The sequence below is a fragment of the Poeciliopsis prolifica genome, unplaced genomic scaffold (genome assembly GCF_027474105.1).
Source record: "Poeciliopsis prolifica strain line A6 unplaced genomic scaffold, Auburn_PproV2 SCAFFOLD022, whole genome shotgun sequence".
Classification (NCBI taxonomy): domain Eukaryota; kingdom Metazoa; phylum Chordata; class Actinopteri; order Cyprinodontiformes; family Poeciliidae; genus Poeciliopsis; species Poeciliopsis prolifica.
The window spans coordinates 2,079,426-2,101,097 of record NW_026562397.1 but is presented as its reverse complement, the minus strand read 5'-3'; the positions used below and the strand labels follow the sequence as shown (position 1 = coordinate 2,101,097).

General features: G+C 38.8%; 1 protein-coding gene and 1 long non-coding RNA gene across 3 annotated transcripts in view; one reads left to right on the top strand and one right to left on the bottom strand.

The window, feature by feature from the left end:
- Positions 1–12,990, bottom strand: part of LOC129369963 (alpha-2-macroglobulin-like) — a 34,971-nt gene extending 21,981 nt beyond the window's left edge. Inside the window, exons 1-13 of the mRNA XM_055045666.1 lie at positions 12,850–12,990; positions 12,551–12,731; positions 11,589–11,748; positions 11,112–11,164; positions 4,350–4,370; positions 3,787–3,952; positions 3,602–3,686; positions 3,148–3,244; positions 2,742–2,856; positions 2,515–2,624; positions 2,246–2,410; positions 1,225–1,431; positions 89–152 (exon numbers count right to left, since the gene is read on the bottom strand). Coding sequence (XP_054901641.1) covers positions 89–152; positions 1,225–1,431; positions 2,246–2,410; positions 2,515–2,624; positions 2,742–2,856; positions 3,148–3,244; positions 3,602–3,686; positions 3,787–3,952; positions 4,350–4,370; positions 11,112–11,164; positions 11,589–11,748; positions 12,551–12,731; positions 12,850–12,926 — 1,501 coding nt within the window. The 5' untranslated portion in view covers positions 12,927–12,990. The remainder of the gene's footprint in view (positions 1–88; positions 153–1,224; positions 1,432–2,245; positions 2,411–2,514; positions 2,625–2,741; positions 2,857–3,147; positions 3,245–3,601; positions 3,687–3,786; positions 3,953–4,349; positions 4,371–11,111; positions 11,165–11,588; positions 11,749–12,550; positions 12,732–12,849) is intronic.
- A 3,723-nt stretch (positions 12,991–16,713) lies between these two features.
- On the top strand, positions 16,714–21,274 carry LOC129369885 (uncharacterized). Of its 2 annotated transcripts, XR_008606999.1 has the most exons (5): positions 16,714–17,450; positions 19,977–20,075; positions 20,153–20,248; positions 20,640–20,840; positions 21,046–21,274. It is a non-coding gene; the product is annotated as an uncharacterized LOC129369885 (long non-coding RNA). The 2 variants fall into 2 exon arrangements; XR_008606998.1 differs by lacking the exon at positions 16,714–17,450 and having other exon boundaries at positions 18,469–20,075.
- Positions 21,275–21,672: the final 398 nt, after the last annotated feature.

The window sequence follows — 21,672 nt, the reverse complement described above, 5'->3', positions numbered from 1 at the left end:
GACAAAAATTAAACACTAAAAATGTTATCTTCAAAGCGACTTTAAGAGTACAGTAAATATTAAAATATCTGAACACATCATTACCAACCTAACTTATCTTGCAAAACGATTTGTTTTTTCCCTTGCATGATGAAGGCTCCTCTGGATTGGACCTGCCCAGTTGGAGAGGAAACAGCACTAAGATGCTATAGAGTTTTTCGGTTTTGATGTGGTACAAAAATGTTTAGTGTGTTTAAATCATTTAGTGACTTGTTTTGGTGAGAAATGATCTGCTGTTACAACCTTGAGTCGGCACAACTAAAACACCCACCAAGTTCAGCTTAAATTGAATTGGCATCGGGTGTAACAAGTTGGTCCAGGTCCATTATTATGCAAAACATGTTGTATGTTTCTTCCATATTGAGATCTCATGCTTCTAGAAACTGTCCCAAAAAAAAAAAAAAAAACACAACAAAAGACTGGCATTTTCTTGGTGGTAAGTAAAAATGTTCAGCCTGTTTCAAAAACTTCTAAATAGTTATGTCACAATTTGTTTTATCTAGCAACCCCAAGCCACGCCCAGTCCCTCACTTGGCAACCCAAGTGGAGCTCCACCCATGTCATAACGTTGCAATGGCTGCTGGAAAAGGAAAATATTTTGCTGTCGGCTGCAATTCAGAAAATGCATCCATGTGTCCATGCATTTTGTCCCAGAGCTGCATGGCTTCATCTTATTTCTGCTTGTAATGTCCCTGAGATGTTGCCAATGAAAGTTGTTGTTTGTGCAGATCAGTTCAGAATGGAGGTTTATGGCTTGATGGTCGTTCAGGAGACTCTGATCCTCTGCTTCTGGCTCAGAAATGTACTGTTGTACCACTGTGTCATTTTCATGTGTCATGAGGTGCTCATAATGTAAACACTTAGTTAGGAGGGTGTGGCCAGCAGCAGCAGCTCATTTGCATAATTATGACATAGACCTATAATAGCACATTCCTTAATGCAGAACTGATTGGGTGAAATCTCAATATCTGAGAATGATTTTGTGCATTAAATGTAATGAACATGTTTTGCATAAGCAACAGAGAAGAAAGTAAAATATTTGGACATTAATATTAAATCTTCCGATGAAAAAAATTTTTTTTCACATGACAATTTAGAAATGTTTTCATTGGAATATATGTTATTCAAGTGTTTTTATTCCATGATACTTTCATAAAACATGCCGATGGCCTGCAGGGTACTTACCAGGCAGAACATGTCCACTGTTCCCTGGGTTTCCTTTACTATGGTGTACTTCACAGTGATTTCACTCTCTTGGTCACATAAGAGAGACATATTCTTCGTTACTTCCAGAGAGCTGCTTGTTCCGGTGTAAGGAGAAGGAGGTAGCACCTCGGACAAAGTCAGTCCTCCTTTCACAAAGGTTCTTTCATCCTCAGGCGACTGACCTAACTAACGTTTAAAGATGAACATGATGCAACATGAATATAATCGACTTGAACTTTGGTTCAGAAATGCACCTTTTAGAAAAATCAATGCATCAGTGCTAAAGAAGCGACCACTGTGAGATGTGAGGGAGATTAGGTTTACCGCCCAAGGCTTCACCATCGCAAATGTTTGTTTACAAATTAATAATAAGTTTTATTCATCGAGATTCTTTAAGAGATAAAAATCAAAAAGTGCTTCTCAAAGAGAGAACCAAAGTTAATCCACCCAGTGTCTCTACATTGAAGTATCTTGTTGCTGAAATAAGCAGATCAAATAAGCTGTTAGGATAGATATGATGAGGATGTGATACTTTATATTACTCAGTATTGTTTCTTCTGCCAGTTCAAATAACTGGGGTCTATGATGTCATGTATGAAGCTTGTGCAGACTTATGCATTCAGGGCATTATTTGTCTATTTTTTTTTAAATTATCCCACCTCTCCCAGATACAAACTCAAGTTGAGGTAAATGTCACATTAGAGGATAATAAGGTTTGGAAATGTTTTATCTTACTCTCATTGTTAGGCATCATTGCTTTAACTGAGATTTGGAGTCTTTCTATATCCACTGTATGCTCTGTGCAATATCTAACTGCAGATGTCAGGATTGCTTCACTATATCTGGCAGATGAAACGTTAGAAAGGGCAATGCACAGCTTTGCTGTCACGTTATGATGAACAAGGAGGTGGGCAGTTCAACAAGAGGCTAGAACAGGGAATCCTTCATCTCACAGCCACCAAGAGTCAGACAAATGTCTCCACATCAATGTTTGTCTTACCAAAAGGTCGATTTGCCCTTCAAATGTATCAGTGCTTATTGAGAAAGCAGCAACACCATCACTGTCAGTGATGAGGTTCTGTAGCAAACTTTGATCGTAAAACTTCTTAAACAGAAGCAGTTTCATGTGAGGAATGGGTCTGTCATCATAATCAACTGCTTTGACCTGTTGGTATAGAAAAGAACAGAAATGTAGCATATTTGATAATACTCATTGTGTAAATTGCTTTGGCACATGTTGAAAAACTAAACAGCATTTGTTCCACTTACTTTTCCTTCCACATTCGACCCTTTCTCATACAACTTCGGAGCATCCAAAAAAGACAGCGTTCCATATGACGTTACAAGATCTATCCTCTTCCCCTGAGTACGAGAAATACCTGGGGAGAAAAAGTCTCCCCCGTTTACTGACTCCATTTAATGAGTTCATGATACAAAGCACTTTAAAATTTAAGTATGGAAAAATAAATCTTTTAGCAAAGAGATATTCAAATGACCTGTCCCCTCCTCTTCCACCACAGCTTCGAGATCCAGAACATTCTCCAGTAAATGTTGATTGTGGTTGAAGACGGACATATTAAAGTTAAATGTACCGCAGCCTTTCCTGTCTGTCTGGAAAGTCAACAGAAGGTGAGTGAATATGTGGTAAAAGAAAGCAAACAAATATCTCTCATTGTAGATTTTGGCACATGTTGTTCTTCCATCTGGGTTTGATGGACAAATAATCAGTTAATGGTCATTTTCACCTACATGTCTACACAGCATTCTTTCATCCAACTGGTATCAAAGCAGTCGAAGTGAACAATATATCCATAACTCTACATTGTTGTGCTGCAGCTGTATAAACTGGAAGAGTCTGGGTGTGATTGTGTCCTCACAGGATAATTGTATTTACCACCGTACCTGCTTTGTCTCTGTTTCACAGATGGAAAATCGTTCATCGTGAGGTTGGCACACCTTCAGTGTAATACTTCCTGGGACAGGCTGTCCGTATGTGTACCTTCATTCAATGTAGAAAAAACTACTTAAAGTCTGAAATCTGCTGTTTGTTAAGAAAAAACTCAGTAGCACTTTATTTGACAGGGTGCACATAACACTGACAATCATAAATATGACATAACACCCATCATGAACATGAAAGAGCTTTTATGAATGTCTATGACTATGAAGTGTCGTTCGTCAAATTATGACACTTCCAATGCAAAGTTGCTCTAAAAGTTGATTTAAAGTCCAGTAAAAGTGCCGACTTTGCAGTAAAGTATCATTATTTCCACAATATCGCAAAGTTTAAAGCAACTTCTAGAGCAACTTTGCAATACAAGTATCAAAAAAAGCTTTACCAAAAACTTTTACTCACTGAGCACAAACTTTAGGATCAAACTCTCTTTTCCAGACATTCACTTTCTTCTTCACATGTATCGTCACATCAAATTTGGGTAAAACTAGAAACAATAAAAATAACTCATTTCCATTTTGCTAAATTTTCTGCTCACAATGATAGAAATAATGAACGACCGACCCATAAAATCAGGGCTAACTTACCGTATTTCTCCACCTTGAAGCTGTGAAATTTCCTCTCTCCATCTGTTTGCACAGTGATTATGTAGGATCCTTCAGAGGCCTCAGAGTTCAGGGAGTGGGACAGCTGCAAGAATCTGCTATTGGATGTTTCATTCAGCCACTGTCTAATCTTGTTTCTCCTAGAATCCTGTTCAGTAAAGCAAATCAGAAGAGCAGTTTTGCTATGCAGTGGATGACAGGATAAGATTTGAATATGCTCTGATCTTTAGTCTTAGACTCGTCTTTAGTTGTAATCACACTGTAGTCCTGTGATGACTCACGATTAATCACTATGCTCAACTTTGTAAACTTCAGAGGTATTTATGCGTGTTTAGTACAAAGCATCTTTCAAAAGCTGCCTGTGGAAATTTAGCTCAGAGAAATTAAATATCGATTACTAACTATCAGACATCAATATATGACTCATTTTCAGATTTCTCCAAATATATGTGCTCCTTAATTTGCATTGATTTGTGTGAAAATCAAAAATAAACTAATACTAAAACTAACAAGACATGCAAGTAGGTTTGCTCATGTTTTCTTACCTGCAGTTGAATGATGTTGTACTGTGAGAGAAAGAAAAGTGATGATTTGACAATAAAGAATTGTTTCTTTCTTTTTTCTTGTTTTCTTTTACATCAAAAAGCCATCTTTTCATTTAAGTAAACGTTTAAATAGTCAAATAATTTCGGCAGTGTGGAAGATTAAATTTCCAATTTCCAATTAGAAATCAAAGTAAAGTGTGACAAACCAACCACATTCATGGCAGAAGAAGAAGAAAAGCAACTAAATGTGAAATGCGTGATGTAATCAGGCATCACTGTGGTTACTTTGGCTTTTTATTTGACATTATCTTACAGATATCTGTATATAACATATAAGTATATATGTCCTTGTCTGGGGCAACATCAATAATGTAACATGAAGAATATTAAAGATTATCCAGTTTCAACCTGCAACAAGTCAAAATGTATAAAATAGTTTTAGATTCTGACACATTTTTTGTGCAAAGCTTCTCTTGGTTTCCAGACAAGAATTACAGCAGGACTCAGTGCTTAACATTCATTTACATCTGAAAAGTTCTCAATCTGTTATTTATACAGCAGACAGGCTTTCACTAGGAATTTTGCTGTTATTAGAAAGTGGAATGACACAAATTGCAACAGGGAGGAAGGATGGAAAAGAGGTGTGATGGCCAAATCCATGGCCACACCCTGATGTCAACAAGAAGTGCTAATTGGATTACACCAATAGTTCCTGCTGGCAGGGGGATATGGTAGTTTGTTTAGATAAGTTTTGTATTTAAGTAAATATTAGTATTTAAAGTTTGTTTTTGATTTTCATTTTTGGATCTTTAGTTTAGCCAAACTTAGCTGTACTATTTGTTTTGTGTTATTTGTATTTGTTTAGTTACCCCTATTGTGTCATGGTCTGATCAGCCAGTATATAAACCCCTGTGTGTCATTTCTTTGTTAGGTCAGTTATGTTTGTTGTGCAGTTAGTTTGTTTACACTTTTGCCTGAGTTCAGTTTTGTTCCTTTGACCTCTTTTATGAGCTCAGTTTATTTTTTGTCATTTATGATTTTGGGTTAAAATAAAAACCCTATTTTTCTAAATATATCTTGTGACTCCTCCTGTTTAACTCGGTCCATCACATGTGGTGTCAGAAGTGGGATTTTGAGTTGAGGAGCCAGGATTTTTTTTTTTTTTTTGCTTTTTGGGAGGATTTTTTTTTTTACTACTCCTCCAATACATTTTTGAGCCATGCAGAATGGTGTGCGCCAAAGGAAAGCAAACAAGGTTGAGACCAAAGAGGCTTCCCAGCAGTCAGACAAGGAGGAAATGGAAGGAGGAGCTTCAGCAGCAGCTGGAGACACTGAGCTTGGTGAGACCAGAGAGCCAACGCTGCATGATATTGCTGGAAGTCTTCAGGCGTTCATGGGACAACAAGAAGTTTGGGATAAAAAGCAGAGAGAGGTTTCTGCACAACAAGAACAGCGCTTCAAGTGTCTGCAGCACCAGTTTCGGCTTTTACAGATGGAAATGCATGCCAGGACTACCCTGTCCACGGAGCCTATATCAAATGACCCACAGCTTGTTGGAAATCAAGCTGATCATCAAACTCAAGCAACATCTCAAGCTGAGGATTTAGATTAAGCTTCCAGCTCAATAGGTCAGTCTGTGCATTTTCATCATCCTAAATTGGAAAAATTAACTGCTGAGGATGATATTAAACACTTTCTTACCACTTTTGAGAGAATTGCAGCTGCTTATCGTTTGCCAAAGTCAGACTGGATTTTTCACCTCATTCCTCTTCTGACAGGTAAGGCTCGCAGTGCCTATATTAACATGGATGTGGATGATTCCCTTGAATTTGAGAAGGTAAAAGTTGCCATCTTACAAAAATATGATATAAATCCAGAAACTTATAGACAAAGATTTCGCTGCCTTGAAATTCTTGATGAGAGTCCAAAAGAACTGTATTCAAGGCTGAAAGAACTTTATGAGAAGTGGATTCAGCCTGAAGATAAAACTGTGAAACAAGTTGGTGAACTGATTATTCTGGAACAATTTTTGAGAATGCTGTGTCCTGAGCTTCAGGTTTGGATCAAGGAGCACAATCCAAAGTCTGCTGCAGAAGCTGCTACTCTGGCTGATGTGTTTGTAGCTGCCAGAAGTAGGAGTCAGCCATGGAGCAACAGTGCATGGAGAGCTGCCAAAGACTCACATCGGTCACAACCCTCTCAGCCTCATCAAAAGCTAGCAACGGGTGTGGGTAAGCCTTTTTTAAGAGAAAATCAGCCTTCCAAGATATGGAAAGGACCACCAGTGTGTTACCTCTGTGGACAAGAAGGTCACACCAAGCCCATGTGCCCCAAGAATCAAAGTAAGCTAACTCAACTGTGTTTTGTGCCTCAAGAGAGGATGGATATTAAACTTGAAGTAAAGCAGTCAAATAAAATCATTCAAGTGAAGATTGCTGGACATAAAATGAATGCTTTAATAGATACTGGCAGCACACAGACTCTAGTACACAAGAATCATGTACCAACTAATTGCATATGCCCCTTAGAAACAATATCAGTTTGCTGTGTACATGGTGACGAGAAAGTGTACCCCACTGCTGATATGTTTGTTGAGGTGCAGGGGACTCCCTACCTGTTGAAGGTTGGGGTAGCTGATAACCTACCCTATCCTGTAGTTCTTGGGGAGAATCTCCCTGTCATTTATGATTTATTGAGGGATGTACAGAGCTGTAATGTGGCTGTAACCAGGGCACAAGCTAAAAGTCAAGATGAGCATGTTGCAACACTCAGGGCATTATCCTTTTTTGAGGTCAAGTTGCAGACAGAACCTGGGAAGTCTCGGAAGCCACGGAGCCAAAAAAGGCGTGAGAAATTTCAACATGCACTGTGTGAGAGTTCAGCTGAAGTGGCTCCAGATATGCCACTGGGTTTTTCGATACCCACAAACATCAGACAAATGCAGCAGAATGATCCAACTTTGTCTGTCTTGCTGCTGAAGGCTAAGGGGGAGGCCTCTGTAGGGTCTGACATAAATAAAGAGCAGTATTTTCTGCAAGATGGCATTTTATACCATAAACATGGCCAGTTAAAGCAGTTAGTTGTCCCTAAGAAGGCTTGTGAGACAGTGCTGACTTTGGGACACTCTATTCCTTGGGCTGGCCACCTGGGGAAGTATAAGACCACTGCTCTCATTAAGCGGTACTTTTTCTGGCCTGGTTTAAGATCAGATGTTGCTTTGTTTTGCAGAAGCTGCCCTGAGTGTCAGAAAACCTCAATTAGAGTCCCAACCAAAGCACCACTTCAACCTCTTCCCATTATTGGCACACCTTTTCTACTTCTTGGGATGGATATAGTTGGACCTGTGGAAAAAAGCAAATCTGGAAATCGCTTTATGCTGGTTATTACAGACTATACGACCAGATATCCTGAAGTTTTTCCATTAAAAACTGTTAAAGCAAGGCATGTGGCTTCCTCACTGATTCAACTTTTCTCCAGAGTTGGATTCTCACAGGAAATTTTAACTGATCAAGGCACTAACTTTATGTCCACACTGTTGAAACAGGTCTATAAGCTGTTGGGCATCAGGAGCATGAGGACGACACCATATCACCCACAGACGGATGGTCTGACGGAGCGGTTTAACCAAACCCTCAAACAAATGCTTCGTAAGTTTGTTAATGATACAGGATCGGATTGGGATCAGTGGCTGCCATACCTCCTTTTTGCCTACAGGGAGGTTCCTCAGGCTTCCACAGGTTTCTCTCCATTTGAGCTCCTTTATGGCCATGATGTGAGAGGCCCTTTGACCCTGCTGAGAGATGCATGGGTGGGAGATCAAAGTAAAGAAGATCCTGTTAATATTATCTCATTTGTTCTCCATATGAGGGATAAACTGCAGCAGATGAGTGAGTTGGCTCAGAGTCACATGGCAGCTGCTCAGAGACACCAAAAGGTTTGGTTTGATAAAAAAGCTTGTTACAGAAGCTTTGTTTCTGGTCAGAAGGTTTTGGTAATGTTGCCAACTTCTGACAGCAAGCTGCTTGCAAAGTGGCAGGGACCTTTTGAAGTACTGCGGAAAACTGGACCTATTACCTACCAAGTTTCCACACCAGGTTTCCAGCGAGGGAGTCGAGTGCTCCATGTTAATCTTCTCAAGGAGTGGGTTCCACGGAAGGAGAATGAAACTGAGGTATTGCTCATTCGCAGAGTGGACGAGGAGGAAGAGGTTAATGACTATTTGCCTTCAGTAACATCCTCTGGGCTGGACCTAAGCCATCTCACCCATGAGCAACAGTCTCAGGTAATGCCTCTTATTACTTCTGACATATTTCAAGAGTGCCCAGGTCGCACCGCTCTGGTGGAGCACAGCATTGTTCTAAAACCGGAAGCTGTTATAAAACGCCTGAGTTACAGAATACCAGAACGCTTCCGGGTGGAGCTGAAGGAGGAGCTGGACCTCATGCTGTCTCTAGGAATCATTCAACCTTCAGCAAGTGAGTGGTGCAACCCAGTTGTTTTGGTTCCAAAAAAGGATGGCAAGATAAGATTTTGCATTGACTTCAGGTACCTTAACTCCATATCAAAATTTGACTGTTACCCAATGCCACGTATTGATGACCTCATTGAGCACCTGGGGGAAGCAAGATATTTAACAACTATTGATCTATCTAAAGGCTACTGGCAGGTGCCTCTTTCTAAACAGTTCCAGGAGCTGACTGCATTTCGCACCCCTTGGGGATTGTTCGAGTTCACGGTCCTTCCATTCGGTCTGCACGGGGCCCCAGCAACATTTCAAAGACTAATGAATCAGGTACTCTGTGGGCTCTCAACATTCACCTGTGCATATCTTGATGATGTTGTGGTTTTCAGTGGAACTTGGGAAGAGCACGTTGACCATGTGAAGGAGGTCCTGGATCGGCTGCGTTCCGCAGGCCTTACCATCAATCCAGTAAAGTGTGCTCTTGCTAGGACAGAAATACAGTACCTTGGGTACACCATTGGAGGTGGCACTCTTAAACCTCAAGTGGACAAAATTAATGCAATAGCATCCTGTCCGCTCCCACAAACCAGAAAACAGCTACGGTCTTTTCTTGGAATGGCTGCATTTTACCACAGATTCATCCCCAATTTCTCAAGTAGAGCAGCATCCCTGACAGACATGACGGGTTCCAGAAGTCCCACCAAAATTCAGTGGACAGCAGATGCCATTGCAGCTTTTAAGGACATTAGCCAATCCCTGAGTAAGAATCCAGTTTTGCACTCACCAGATTTTACAAAAGACTTTTTGTTGCAGACTGATGCTTCTAAAAGGGGTCTTGGGGCAGTGCTTCTGCAGGGACCACCAGAGGACCAACATCCAGTTGCCTACATTAGCCGCAAGCTGCTGCCAAGGGAGAGGCGATATGCAACTGTGGAGAAGGAAGCCTTGGCTATTAAATGGGCCCTTGACTCATTCAAATATTATTTGCTGGGAAGAGGATTCACCCTTCAAACTGATCACGGAGCCCTCCAGTGGCTAGAAAAAATGAAAGACACTAATGGCAGAATCACCAGATGGTATCTTGCTTTGCAGCCATTTCACTTTAAGGTTCACTACATTGCCGGCAAAGACAACATCACTGCTGATAACCTTTCTCGGTGCCAGACTGAAGACCAGGAAGTGGGAGGGGGTGTGATGGCCAAATCCATGGCCACACCCTGATGTCAACAAGAAGTGCTAATTGGATTACACCAATAGTTCCTGCTGGCAGGGGGATATGGTAGTTTAAGTTTTGTATTTAAGTAAATATTAGTATTTAAAGTTTGTTTTTGATTTTCATTTTTGGATCTTTAGTTTAGCCAAACTTAGCTGTACTATTTGTTTTGTGTTATTTGTATTTGTTTAGTTACCCCTATTGTGTCATGGTCTGATCAGCCAGTATATAAACCCCTGTGTGTCATTTCTTTGTTAGGTCAGTTATGTTTGTTGTGCAGTTAGTTTGTTTACACTTTTGCCTGAGTTCAGTTTTGTTCCTTTGACCTCTTTTATGAATTCAGTTTATTTTTTGTCATTTATGATTTTGGGTTAAAATAAAAACCCTATTTTCCTAAATATATCCTGTGACTCCTCCTGTTTTAACTCAGTCCATCACAAGAGGGTTGAAGCATATAAGGAAGGAAATGAGGAAGGACACAAGGTCACAAAGGAGCACTGTAGGAAGAAAGGAAGGAAAAAGAAAATAAAGGTAGGACATAAGCAAGAGGGAGGTTGTAATCTCTGTCTCCCACACAGATCTATTGGTATGCATTAAATACTAAAAAATGTTTGCATTTTTTTGTAATAAATATGAGAGCCAATACAAGAGTTTCCATAAAAAGCTAGCTTCCCACGTTTGCCCTCATCACTCAATCCAGAGTCAGCTGCTTTCAGGCACCTTCAAGCTTCCATACTTTTCCTTCTGGGTAATTCCAAGCATAAAGGCTCATATTGTAGATATCTTACTGAGATCTTGAAATATAATCAGGTTTCTGTCAGATACCACAAGATTAAGACAATAGGAAAGAGAATTTAGCCTGAACACACACATACTTTCTATTCTCTCATTGTTTTCTGCACCTATTCAGACTTGGGGGAGAAAAAACAAATAAAATCCCAAACTTGTTTCAGACTGCTGGTGATGTCTAAAAAGGAAAGGCCTGCTGACCATGGTCCGATGCTGGTCAAAGATCACCAGCTGTTGTGTGCAAGACGTCAGTGGACTGGAGCACAGAATACATTCACCATCGGTCAGGAGAACTCACCAACATGCTGGCAGGTCTCAGCTTGGAGTCCAGTGAGAAAACTCTGAAACGCACTGAAGGAAAACCGATGAGTGTTTCAGCTGACACAATCCTAAATGCTCTCGCAAGATTGTGATTCAACCCAACTTTTTTCTTCCACTCAGAAAACATGCTAACTGCCTCACATGTGGACTCTCGTGTCCTGGGTTTCCATCAGAACAACAGCATGAAGAGATTCAGAGATCCATCTCTAATAACACGTTCAGGACTGAAATCCACAAATTATATAAATCTAACCATATGCAGATGACATTTGACTTCATCTGAGTGCATTTGGTATTGAAAAGAAAGAACTCATTCCATTTTATGATTTCAGCTTGGTCTTTGTTGAATAAATGATATGTCAGAATTTGTTGTGCATGATTTTGAACTCTGAACACTCCATAATATCACTGCAGAAATCTGACTTTAGAGCACCAGTCAGCAGTTTATATCTACCTGTTTGTCCAGGGAGGTAGATTGGTTTGTCTGTCTGGATGAAGATCCTGGATGATTTATAGGCTTTGATCTTGACTTTCCTGGCTTTTTTTGAGGAAAACGTGTCCCCTCGCACTTGCACCTCAAACTTTTGCACATTTCCAATTTTCACTGTGGGAACCTGTAGCAGAAGAATATTCAGTATAATTAAAATCAGACATTTGCATACAGATATTTAAAAAAAAACCCAAAACACTCTTTTCTTTCTGTATGAAGTTTGCTCAGATAATTTTTTTTTTTTTTTTTAGGTGAGTTAGAGTTATCAAAGTTATTTTGGTTTGCAAAACACCAGGAGGAAATGGACCAGAACTCCAGAAAATTATTTTGAGAAGCTTGTGGTAGGAAACCCAAAAGGTTTGATCCAACTTATACAGTTTAAAAAACATTTAATTCTGATACTGACCAAATCTGTGTATACTTCTCAATTTGATGGATGTTACAGAAAAAAACAAAAAAAAAACAATGACCTCTGGAATTAGCAACAGGAGTTTTGGGATGATTTAACTTCAGACTGTGAGAAAAAGTTGTATATAAACATATGGTTTCAATTGTATTTGGGATATCTATTAACACCATCATTTCTTTGTAAAAAAAAAAACCCAAAACATTTATTAAAGATACAGAAATCTGCACTGACACGTATGTAAACCCATTATGCGCTGGGTGAATTAAATTGCAATATTACATACATTTCGATTATGCTTTATGAATTTTCTTATGTCTATTCTCATTGGGTGTAGACAAAACGTACAATGTACAACAGACTGGATTGTTGTGTTTACCACCAAGGTGATTTTTATTTATATTTTGTTCAAACAAAAGATCTAGTAAAGATATGTTTCTTGATTTTTTGCTGTGAGGATTCAAGATGCTGACATGTTTAAATACAAGCGCGTGAATGAAAAGCTTTGCTGGGAGCCGACCTGAAACTGGAAGCACTCATTAAATTCGGTGCTGGATGTTTTCTCCAGCAGAGTTACGTTGCTGTGCTGCGACACCAGAGTGACCGTCATGAGCAGAGACTCAGTGGGCTGCAGGAGACTGGCACAGAATTTAGTCTCTGCTCCAGACTCGAGAACAGCAGGAATGACCACCATGTAATGTCTACAGACAGATTCACAGATACACACAGCCACTGCATTAAGTAATCAGACTTTGATGGGATCTGAACACTGTTCAATAACATCAACACATTATTGTTTATAAATGCAGAAAGACTCACGGTGCAGCTGATCCTCGGCCCACAGACAAGAGGACACACAGAGTCCATTTCCACATCTGGGTCCAGAGATGATCCATGACTGTCTGTGAATGTCCTCAGATTCAGTCTGTAGATGACAGAGGCCCCCCACTCTCCCTCACCGTGTTTCACCCACTCAGGCTCCACCTACACCCTTCGATTGCCTTTGGCCTCTGCACTTGAATGAATGTGGATCTATTCAGTGTAAAATGAAAAAGTTCCTCACATTCAGTTTGGAGACTAAAGTTTTCTAAAAGTTTGATCTGATGAATATCCTGCTATTTTTCTGTGTTTTACCCACCACTGAGAGCTCAAAGTTAAACAGTGGAAAAAATAATCAGAATCATGTCAATACTACTCTGTGGTCTGGTATCAGAGTCATGGTGATTTTACACAACTGCACTATAAACTGTGTAAAATGTTTGACTTCGTCATGCAAACAGACCGTGACCTCTTCACCACAAACAGAGACTTTTCCCCCTTGTGTGAATATGAACACAGTAACTCTAATGGATCACAAAAACATGGGAAAAGAAAACACATAAAACACTGACTTTTTGGTATTTTCGCTCATTTTCTGCTCTTTTATCCTAAAGATTTTGAGACAGTCGCTTGGCAACTCAAAGCACGCTCCATAAGAAATCTATGGATTTCCTATGAAAGATGAGTGGCAGAGATTAAGTCAGATTATTAAATCTCCTAAAGTAATTGTGATGAACGTGGCTCACCAGGTTTTTATGGAATGTTCTGCTTATGAATCAGAAAGAAAGCATTTCCAAAAAGAAATTGCTAAAATAAATATTCAACTTACAATTGATGCATTTTTAGTACTGATGTTGGTAAAGTAAAAGATCAAGTTGAGTTTAATTAAAAAAAAAAAAAACTGAATCGAGATAATTTAGTAGAATTATAAAGTTGATTTCACATGATTAGTTATTGTGTTTGTCTCCTCTCCACACTCCAGTACAGTAGATGGCGGTAATGTCACAGCTGGTTTGCCAAATATCATGAAATATAACAAAAAGAAGAAGTTGTCAATGTGTGAGTATGATTTGACATGATTTCAATAAAACATGCAGTTTTATTCTTGATAAAATTTCAGTTGTTAAATCTGCAAATATTGTGGGCGACTTTTTCACTTAACTATTGAATTATTTGTATTATTTGCTCTGACCCTTTGTGTGCTTTATGGTGTGTTTTATGGGTGTGTGCATGTGTGTGTGGTTTCGGGAACTGACGGTCTGATGGTCTGAGAGACAGGGATGTAGGTCCCTCTCTCTCTCCTAAACCCCGCCTCCCCGCTGTCCCACTGTGACATCACCAACCTTGTTTAACTGTCCATTAGAGGTTGGGTGGTTAATGCTTTTCCTCTGTCTACATTTCCCAGAATGCCAAGCATTTATTGTTTTTATTCCAAGTTCATTGAAGTTATTGAATATTTTATCTGATCATGTGTTTATCAACATATAGAGTGTTACTGGTTTATTCTCCAGGCCTGCTTAGGGTGGAACTCATGTGACATGAAAACTAACTAAAAGATGCAATAAATCTTTTGTCTAATGTTCCATATGCTTTCTTTCAATCGAAAATAATCTCTTTTAAATTTTATGTAGAAATAACATAAATCTCAGTCATACTAATTATAAATAAGTGATCAACTCTGCTCGTTAGATTCACTGTCAATGAATCAATAACATTAGAAATAACATAAATCTCAGTCATGCTAATTGTAAATAAATGATCAACTCAGCTAATTAGATTTACTGTCATGGGATCAATAACATTAGCAAGAACATCTGACAGAGAGAAAGAAATTAGACATAAGCCTGCACTCATAGCTTGGATGCTAGCATCTGGATGCTCACTGAGATGTTCAAAACTGTTCAAGAGGGAAAAAAAGAAAGAATCTTTTGCTATTTGATGACAGATTATGGCTATTTACTAATTTCCCTTGATTGTAATTGTAGATTTCTGTCTAAAGGGCTATAGTGCAGTTTACTCTTGCAGCAAATATAAAACTGTCATCACTCTACTCATCCCCACACTCACTGTGATCAGACCAGAGCAGCAGGTGAAGCTTGAAGCTGTGCTGTGAATTCAACACATTACATCATGCTAATTGATTTCAGCCTCACCTTTAGGCTGTGAAGGTTATGCCCCCCAAGAGGGTCGTCGCTTCCCTTCCTCACAAACAGGATGTGCACTGATTACCAGAGAGCCATGTCATCTGCAGAGGGAGCTGGAATCAGACTTTGAACATGTTATTTTTCATCTTAATTTTTCATCACTGGTACATGTGAATTGATCATTACGTCTTCATTGTGTAAAATTCTCCGTCTCTTTCCTGTCCCGGTGGAATCTCTCCTCCTCCTCATCACTCATTGATCTCAGATTGTCAGGAAACCGATCCAGATGTGAGAATAAGTCCTGCATTTTGATGCTCATGTTACTCCGTAGTTCAGAAAGTTGAACCGATTGAGCAAAACCAATGTGATTATTGGGTTCAGCTCATCAAAACCCCCAGACAATTTTCTGTCTGTTGAGCAGTGTTATGCATCAACATTATAAAATGACTTGTTTTGTTACTTGGTTTTAGTGAGGTTGATTTGCATTAAAGTATGTAACTTTGTTGAAGATATATTATTTTCATATATGTGAAAAATCTCACCATGTCCTGAAAATAGAAGATGAGAGTGTTAGATATTTTTTAATATTATTATTTTGTTGTTACTTTAGTTTATATTCAGTCTAAAGTATTATTGTGATTTTAGTATAAACTGACCGGGAGGTTACGACTGTCTTCATGCGAGATAGTAAAACTTTATGGTTCTCAGACCTTCTTCTCTGGTGTTTACTACCCAGTTTTAGGTGACAGTTTGACCCAGAGCTGAACTGGGCTCAGATTGTAAATTAGATATCACACCTGGAACTGAGTTGTTGGTCTGTTTGTGTTAAATGTTTTACGACCTCTGTTGTTTGATGCTTTGACAATAAAGAGGGAGCTCACGTGAAAGCAGATCAGAACTCTATTGAACAGCTCGGAGGAGCTGTTGATCGGGATTTCTCCTTCTGCAGAAGCCTGACCATATTTAATTCATATACGTTGTCTGAGGTTATTTTATTGTAGTTTCGAGGAAAATACCTAACAAGAGAGATAATATTTGAAAAAAGAACAAGTCCCCGTGGCTCTTCCTGAACCCCTGATGGCATTTAGAAAAATACGCCGCTCCCGAACCGAAGCAGCCAATAAGAGGCTGGAGGCGAATCTTTGCTCCGTCATTCATGACCATGTAAGGCATCTCTCTGCAGCTCTGGTAGATGCACCAGGATGTTTGGTTGGGGACAGGAGGTGATGATGGAGAAGCAGTACAATGGCTGAGTACCTCAAAAATCAGGCCTGGATCCCGTTCCAAACGTTGCTCCAACACTTGTTGTGTCTGCTGTAAATTTAGTTGCTGAATTGACAGATAAAATAGATGCTGAAGCTCATTTTCAACAGCTAATGTTGTGCTACATAAAATAAAATGTATATACAACTTATGATGTGCAAAGGGAATAAATGAAACAGAGCTAACTTACATGTTGAAAAGCAGCAACCTCTGATCTTATGTTCTCCACACGCCATGTTCTCTGCTGAGATGGTGAGGAGTTGGACAGGATCCATGACCTCTGACCCGTCTCCCACCTGCTCTGTCTCATGCTTCACGGACATGGCGTGCTCTTCTCCTCCACCGTCGCTGCTGGTGTAAATCCCTCATGGGAGCCCAGGGACTCCATATACTAACATACAGTGAAATACACTTTGCATTTTTCACTGTACAAAGTGAAAAATGGAAATTGCTAACTCACTGGTTTAACATGTTGCATAGACAGTGAACCTCATCTAACAATGAGTAATTACACATCTGAGTTGCTTTTATGTTAGCTGACTTGCTATTTATAACTTATAGAAAGAGAGCAGAGTTAAAATATGAACTACTTTTGAAATGTAAAGCATAGCTTTGACACCTACCAATAAGCAAGATGCATACCAGTCCCTCGGCAGTATTAATATTGATGCATATTTTGAAGTCTCAGTGAACAGTGATGGTTTCTCATTTGTCCACATGGTTTTACAGTTCAGTCATCTGTAATTTGTAACTTCTGTGAAACTGATCAGACGTACATAACCAGGCTCTTCTTTACTTTCTGTCTCTCCCAAAGACAAACTGAAGCCCTGTTCTGGAAGCCCAGGCCTGCAGCTTTACCAGACTCCAACCTTCCTGTGGCTGCTGATTGTTCTGCCTCTGTGGGGAGTCCTTGAGACAGTCAGGCAGTTGACATGAAGGACAGACTGTGGCAGATTTTATGTATTTGTCTTCACCTGCTTTCAATTTGGTTGTGTTCTTTGTATTCCTCATCTTCATATGATATCATACTGGGTTAAGAGTAAAGCATGTGACCTGTGTACAGACCCAGAGGTCACAGTCCTCTCTGCGGCTGTCACAGGTTGGAGTCCCGAGCTGTTGACCTTTGCTGAATGTCTTTTCTCTCTCTTTGTCTCTCTCTTTCCACTCGTGGTCATTAAAGGTCACTAGAGCCAGGTAAATCCCTTAAAGAGGCAGTATTAAGTATTTTCCAGGCATATAGTCAGATTTTATAGCACAATCAAGTCACTATTTAACCTTCAGATATAAAATCAATGAATCAATTATGCCTTGAAAAATTTTGCTTCCTAATTAAAGCCTTTGATTTGGAACTCTGTCTCTTCAAAAGCTTCTGCTCTTTCTGAAACAGATGATGGATCTAAAGACAGAGGAATTAAAGGAGAAAACCCATTAGAACCTGCAAAAACTGCAGAGTAGTGGAATTCATCTTGCCATGTGATGACAACCCTCAGCCAGAGCTACAATGGAACGGTTTAGTTGAGAGCATTCATCAGCTATAATGCCCTAGTCAAAGTCCAGACCTGATTTCAGCAGAAAATATGTGGCCAGAATTGAAATGCATTCCAATCTGACTGTGCCTGAAATAGCAGAGCCCTAAAGACTTGTTGCTGTAAAAAAGAAAAACGTTAGTCCTACAAAGTAGTAATAGCTTTGTGGAAAAAGTCAGCAGGGGTTATCTGCACACCACACTTGCTCTAGCCATCTTTTTCCCTCCATTCGAAATGAACCGTTTTGTGTTTGCCAATAAAATCCTAATGAAATATAGAACCTTGAGGTCGTAACACAATGTGGAAAAGGATGAGTAAGGTTATTTTATTTCATTTTCTAACACATGCATTGACCTTAAAGAACTATATAGACACCCTTCTATCAAAATTTAATCGGAGGAGTGATTGATGAGTGATTGATGACCTTTGACCCCTAATCAAACCCCCGCTACCCCCCTTCTGGTGTTAGGTTACAACCCCTCCTTAGACATCTGTTGTTTCCACCCTCCTCCCCCCCTCCTCTTTGTTTTCTTGAAACAAAAAGACCTGATCCTGCATGCCGATGCTCTATCAAGGAAACCAGATGTTTGCTGGCTATCAACCAACAATTCAATCAGTGATTTTTTTATTGTTTTTTTTTTTTAAATAACCCCTCTCACATCTTCTGACAACTAGCCCAACTTATAATAACATTAACTAAGTTTGCTATTGGTGCACTTTACCTAAAAACAAATATTAAAAAATAAAACATACTCACTACACAGCCATGCTCCCAGAGTTGGTGACAACATGGTGATTGGTTTTGTTTCCATTAAAATCATCTACAGCTTTTGTTCCTTTCTTCTAATGATGCTATCTGTTCACTAATGTTCACTAATGTTCACCTCTTGTAAATGATAAGCTTATTAATGATTAATATGAACCATCAGCATGCTTTGAAGAAGAAGAATATTCTTAATGAGTTTAAGAACATTGTTTGCCAAAATCACACAGTTTAACTACACTTGTATTTTATATGTTGCAGTAATTGAATCTTTTGAGGCATAAATTTCAGTAAATCCAACCTATTTTCCTGCTCTATATACAGTTAGCTTCCCAGTCTGAATTTCTGTGCAATGTTTTGATTCAGTCAACTCTTCCATCCTGTACTTCCTGAACTCTGATATTCTACATCCACTCTGTGAATGTTTTGCTTGCTTGCTTGTCTTCAGCATGCTTTGAAGGCAGTATCTGGTTTCTCTTACTTAAAACCGCCCAACTTGCACCTGATTGGCACTTTAGCCTTTTGATTCCCTCCCAGTGAGGCGGTGCTTCACAAAGCAGATTGTTTGTCAAACTGTTGCTCTGCCTCATGGTTGTTTCAGAAGATGAGGAAACATGATGACTGAGGTTTAGAAACAAAAAGCCATCTAGCTTTTTTACTAGATAGCGATCCTAAAACTACATACCTTTAAAATATGAACAAATACTTACAATTCATTAATTATTTGATTCATGGGTGATACAAGTTCAGTCATTTGGAATGCAACTCAAGGACTGTGGTTTCTTAATTTAAGTGTTTCTGCTACTGGACAAGAAACAGGGTTAAAAGATGACAGTTGTATTTACTGAGAGCAAAGCTGTGTCTAGTTATCAGGAGAGACTGAGACCTGTAAAACTGTTGGGTCCATATGACACAATTATGATCTTAATATGACAGAGGAGGGAACCGGTTATCTGCTCCAACAATGTTTTAGCGTTCAGGAAATAATTTTGGATACAAAGAGCAGAAACATCCCAACATCATTTCATTTTCACTCTTATATCAGTGATTTAAAGCATTTTTTAATTTTTGATACCATGTAGTACCATGTAGTCGACCGCAAAGTTGTGCGTGAATGTAAAAGTCAATTATTTTGTCACCCAGAGAAAATTGTAATGTGTTTATTATGAGTAGGATTAACCGAGCTGAAGGAAACCAAAGAAAAAGGAGAAATAAATATTCAATGATACAGAATTGACCCAGCAAATATGAACTTAGGAAACTATTGAAACCTTCAAGAATTTTATGTGGTGTGAGACATTTAAGAAAATAATCCTGATTCCATACTCATGAATTTCTTTATTTGGTTGTTATCTCTAAACTACGTTTTTATGTTGAACACCAGATCTCACCTTTTTCCCACAGTTTTTCACTTTGTTTCACTACTTATAGTCAATGTTAAAAAAAAACAACACAGCAGAGAGTTTGAAGCGATGGAGGAAATTTACGTCAATATGGAACCTGTTGGACAATGTGCATGTCATCACACAGGTAAGAACAAAGTTACAGAGAAATCTAGTAAGTATATAATTTAATTAAATTTTGCTAAGGTTCAGGTTTCTGTTCAGGTAGCAGCAGCTTCAAAGAGAGGCTCTACCTCGGTGTGGCCGTGTCTTTGGGAATCCTGAACGTTTTCCTTTTGACCGAACTCATCAGTGAACACAGTGAGTCTTGTTTCAGTCATCTTAACGATGTAAAATGAGTACATTTTATGTTTCTGTTATAAAAAATGTCATCGTTTCCTTTCTGAAATCTAACTGATGAAATAGCAAGGGTATAAAAAAGAATAAAGCTTGGTGACTCAAAGTGTTGCAGAGAGCTGAAACGTTACAGGATGTTATATGAGTTTGAATTCTTTTCAGCAATGCATTTGCAGCATTTAGGGTCGCATGTCTCCTCTTTTTCAAACGATTTTTTGTTCAGCGTTACCTCAGTTTAAATTCTACAGGCATAACCACAGTCATAAAACTATTTTATAAGTCTTAAGTGAAAATATGATGCAACTTGTTTTTTTTTTTTTGCAAACACGTTTGTTGATTTATTTGTTTTTTCCAGCTCTTGACATGACAGCAGATTTTTCTGACATCAGCGACATTCTGACTGAGCGGAACAGCAACAGCAAGTTTCCCTCCGTGAACGCTAACTTCACTGATAACTTCACTGATAACTTCACTGATAACTTCACTGATAACTTCACTGATAACTTCACTGATAACTTCACTGAAACGGATCCTCAAGAGCTCAAGAGACTTTAAGGTTGGTCAAAACTTTAAAAAATTTGGAGCTCATTAAAATGACTAAAAAAGTTTTCCCCTTTGAATTGTAGAGTATAACTACGTAATAACTTTCCTTTTTGGTCTAAGCGAATATAAATTGATAAATGAACACTTTTATTTAAATGTATCATCTAAAAACAATGACGTAAAAGAAACAAAACTTTGATTTTTTTTTCTCCTTACAGAAATATTTTGGTCCTAAGGAACAGCAGAGATCAGTTGTTGCTGTTATTCCAGGGGTTGCAGAAGAAGAGAAGAGCAGATCCAGTACTGATCAATGATTAGATGTTGCGTTCAGAGTGATACTATTAACCAACAATAATGTAGCTTATTAGCATAGTGTTACATAAAACCCTAAAAATAAAATGTACACTTTCAACTGTTGTGATTTATAAAACAACAATTTTACCGGTTGGACTCTGTGTTTTTCTTTCTTGTTAAAACTCTGACATGATAAACAAAAGTGGGAGAATGGTTTTGTGCAGAGCATCTGTTTAGCATGATGAGTTCTGATTGCGTCTTAATGTGACTTTTACTGCCAGACTTTATGGAACTCCAGTTGTGTCCAGTAACAGCGGATCAAGCTCTATCTTGGTAAAATGATATTTCTACATGTCCAGTTATTAACTATCATTTGTAATAAAGTGATGCCAACAATATGGATTCATCAGTGAGGAGCTTGTTCTAGTCATCTTAAAGATGGAAAGAGTCAATGTCGTGATTCTAACTATCTGAATGATTAATCGAATGACTTTTTATTCATTTCAAAGTTCAGTCGGTGAGGTTATTCATTTTGTGGTGTTTCTAGTCTA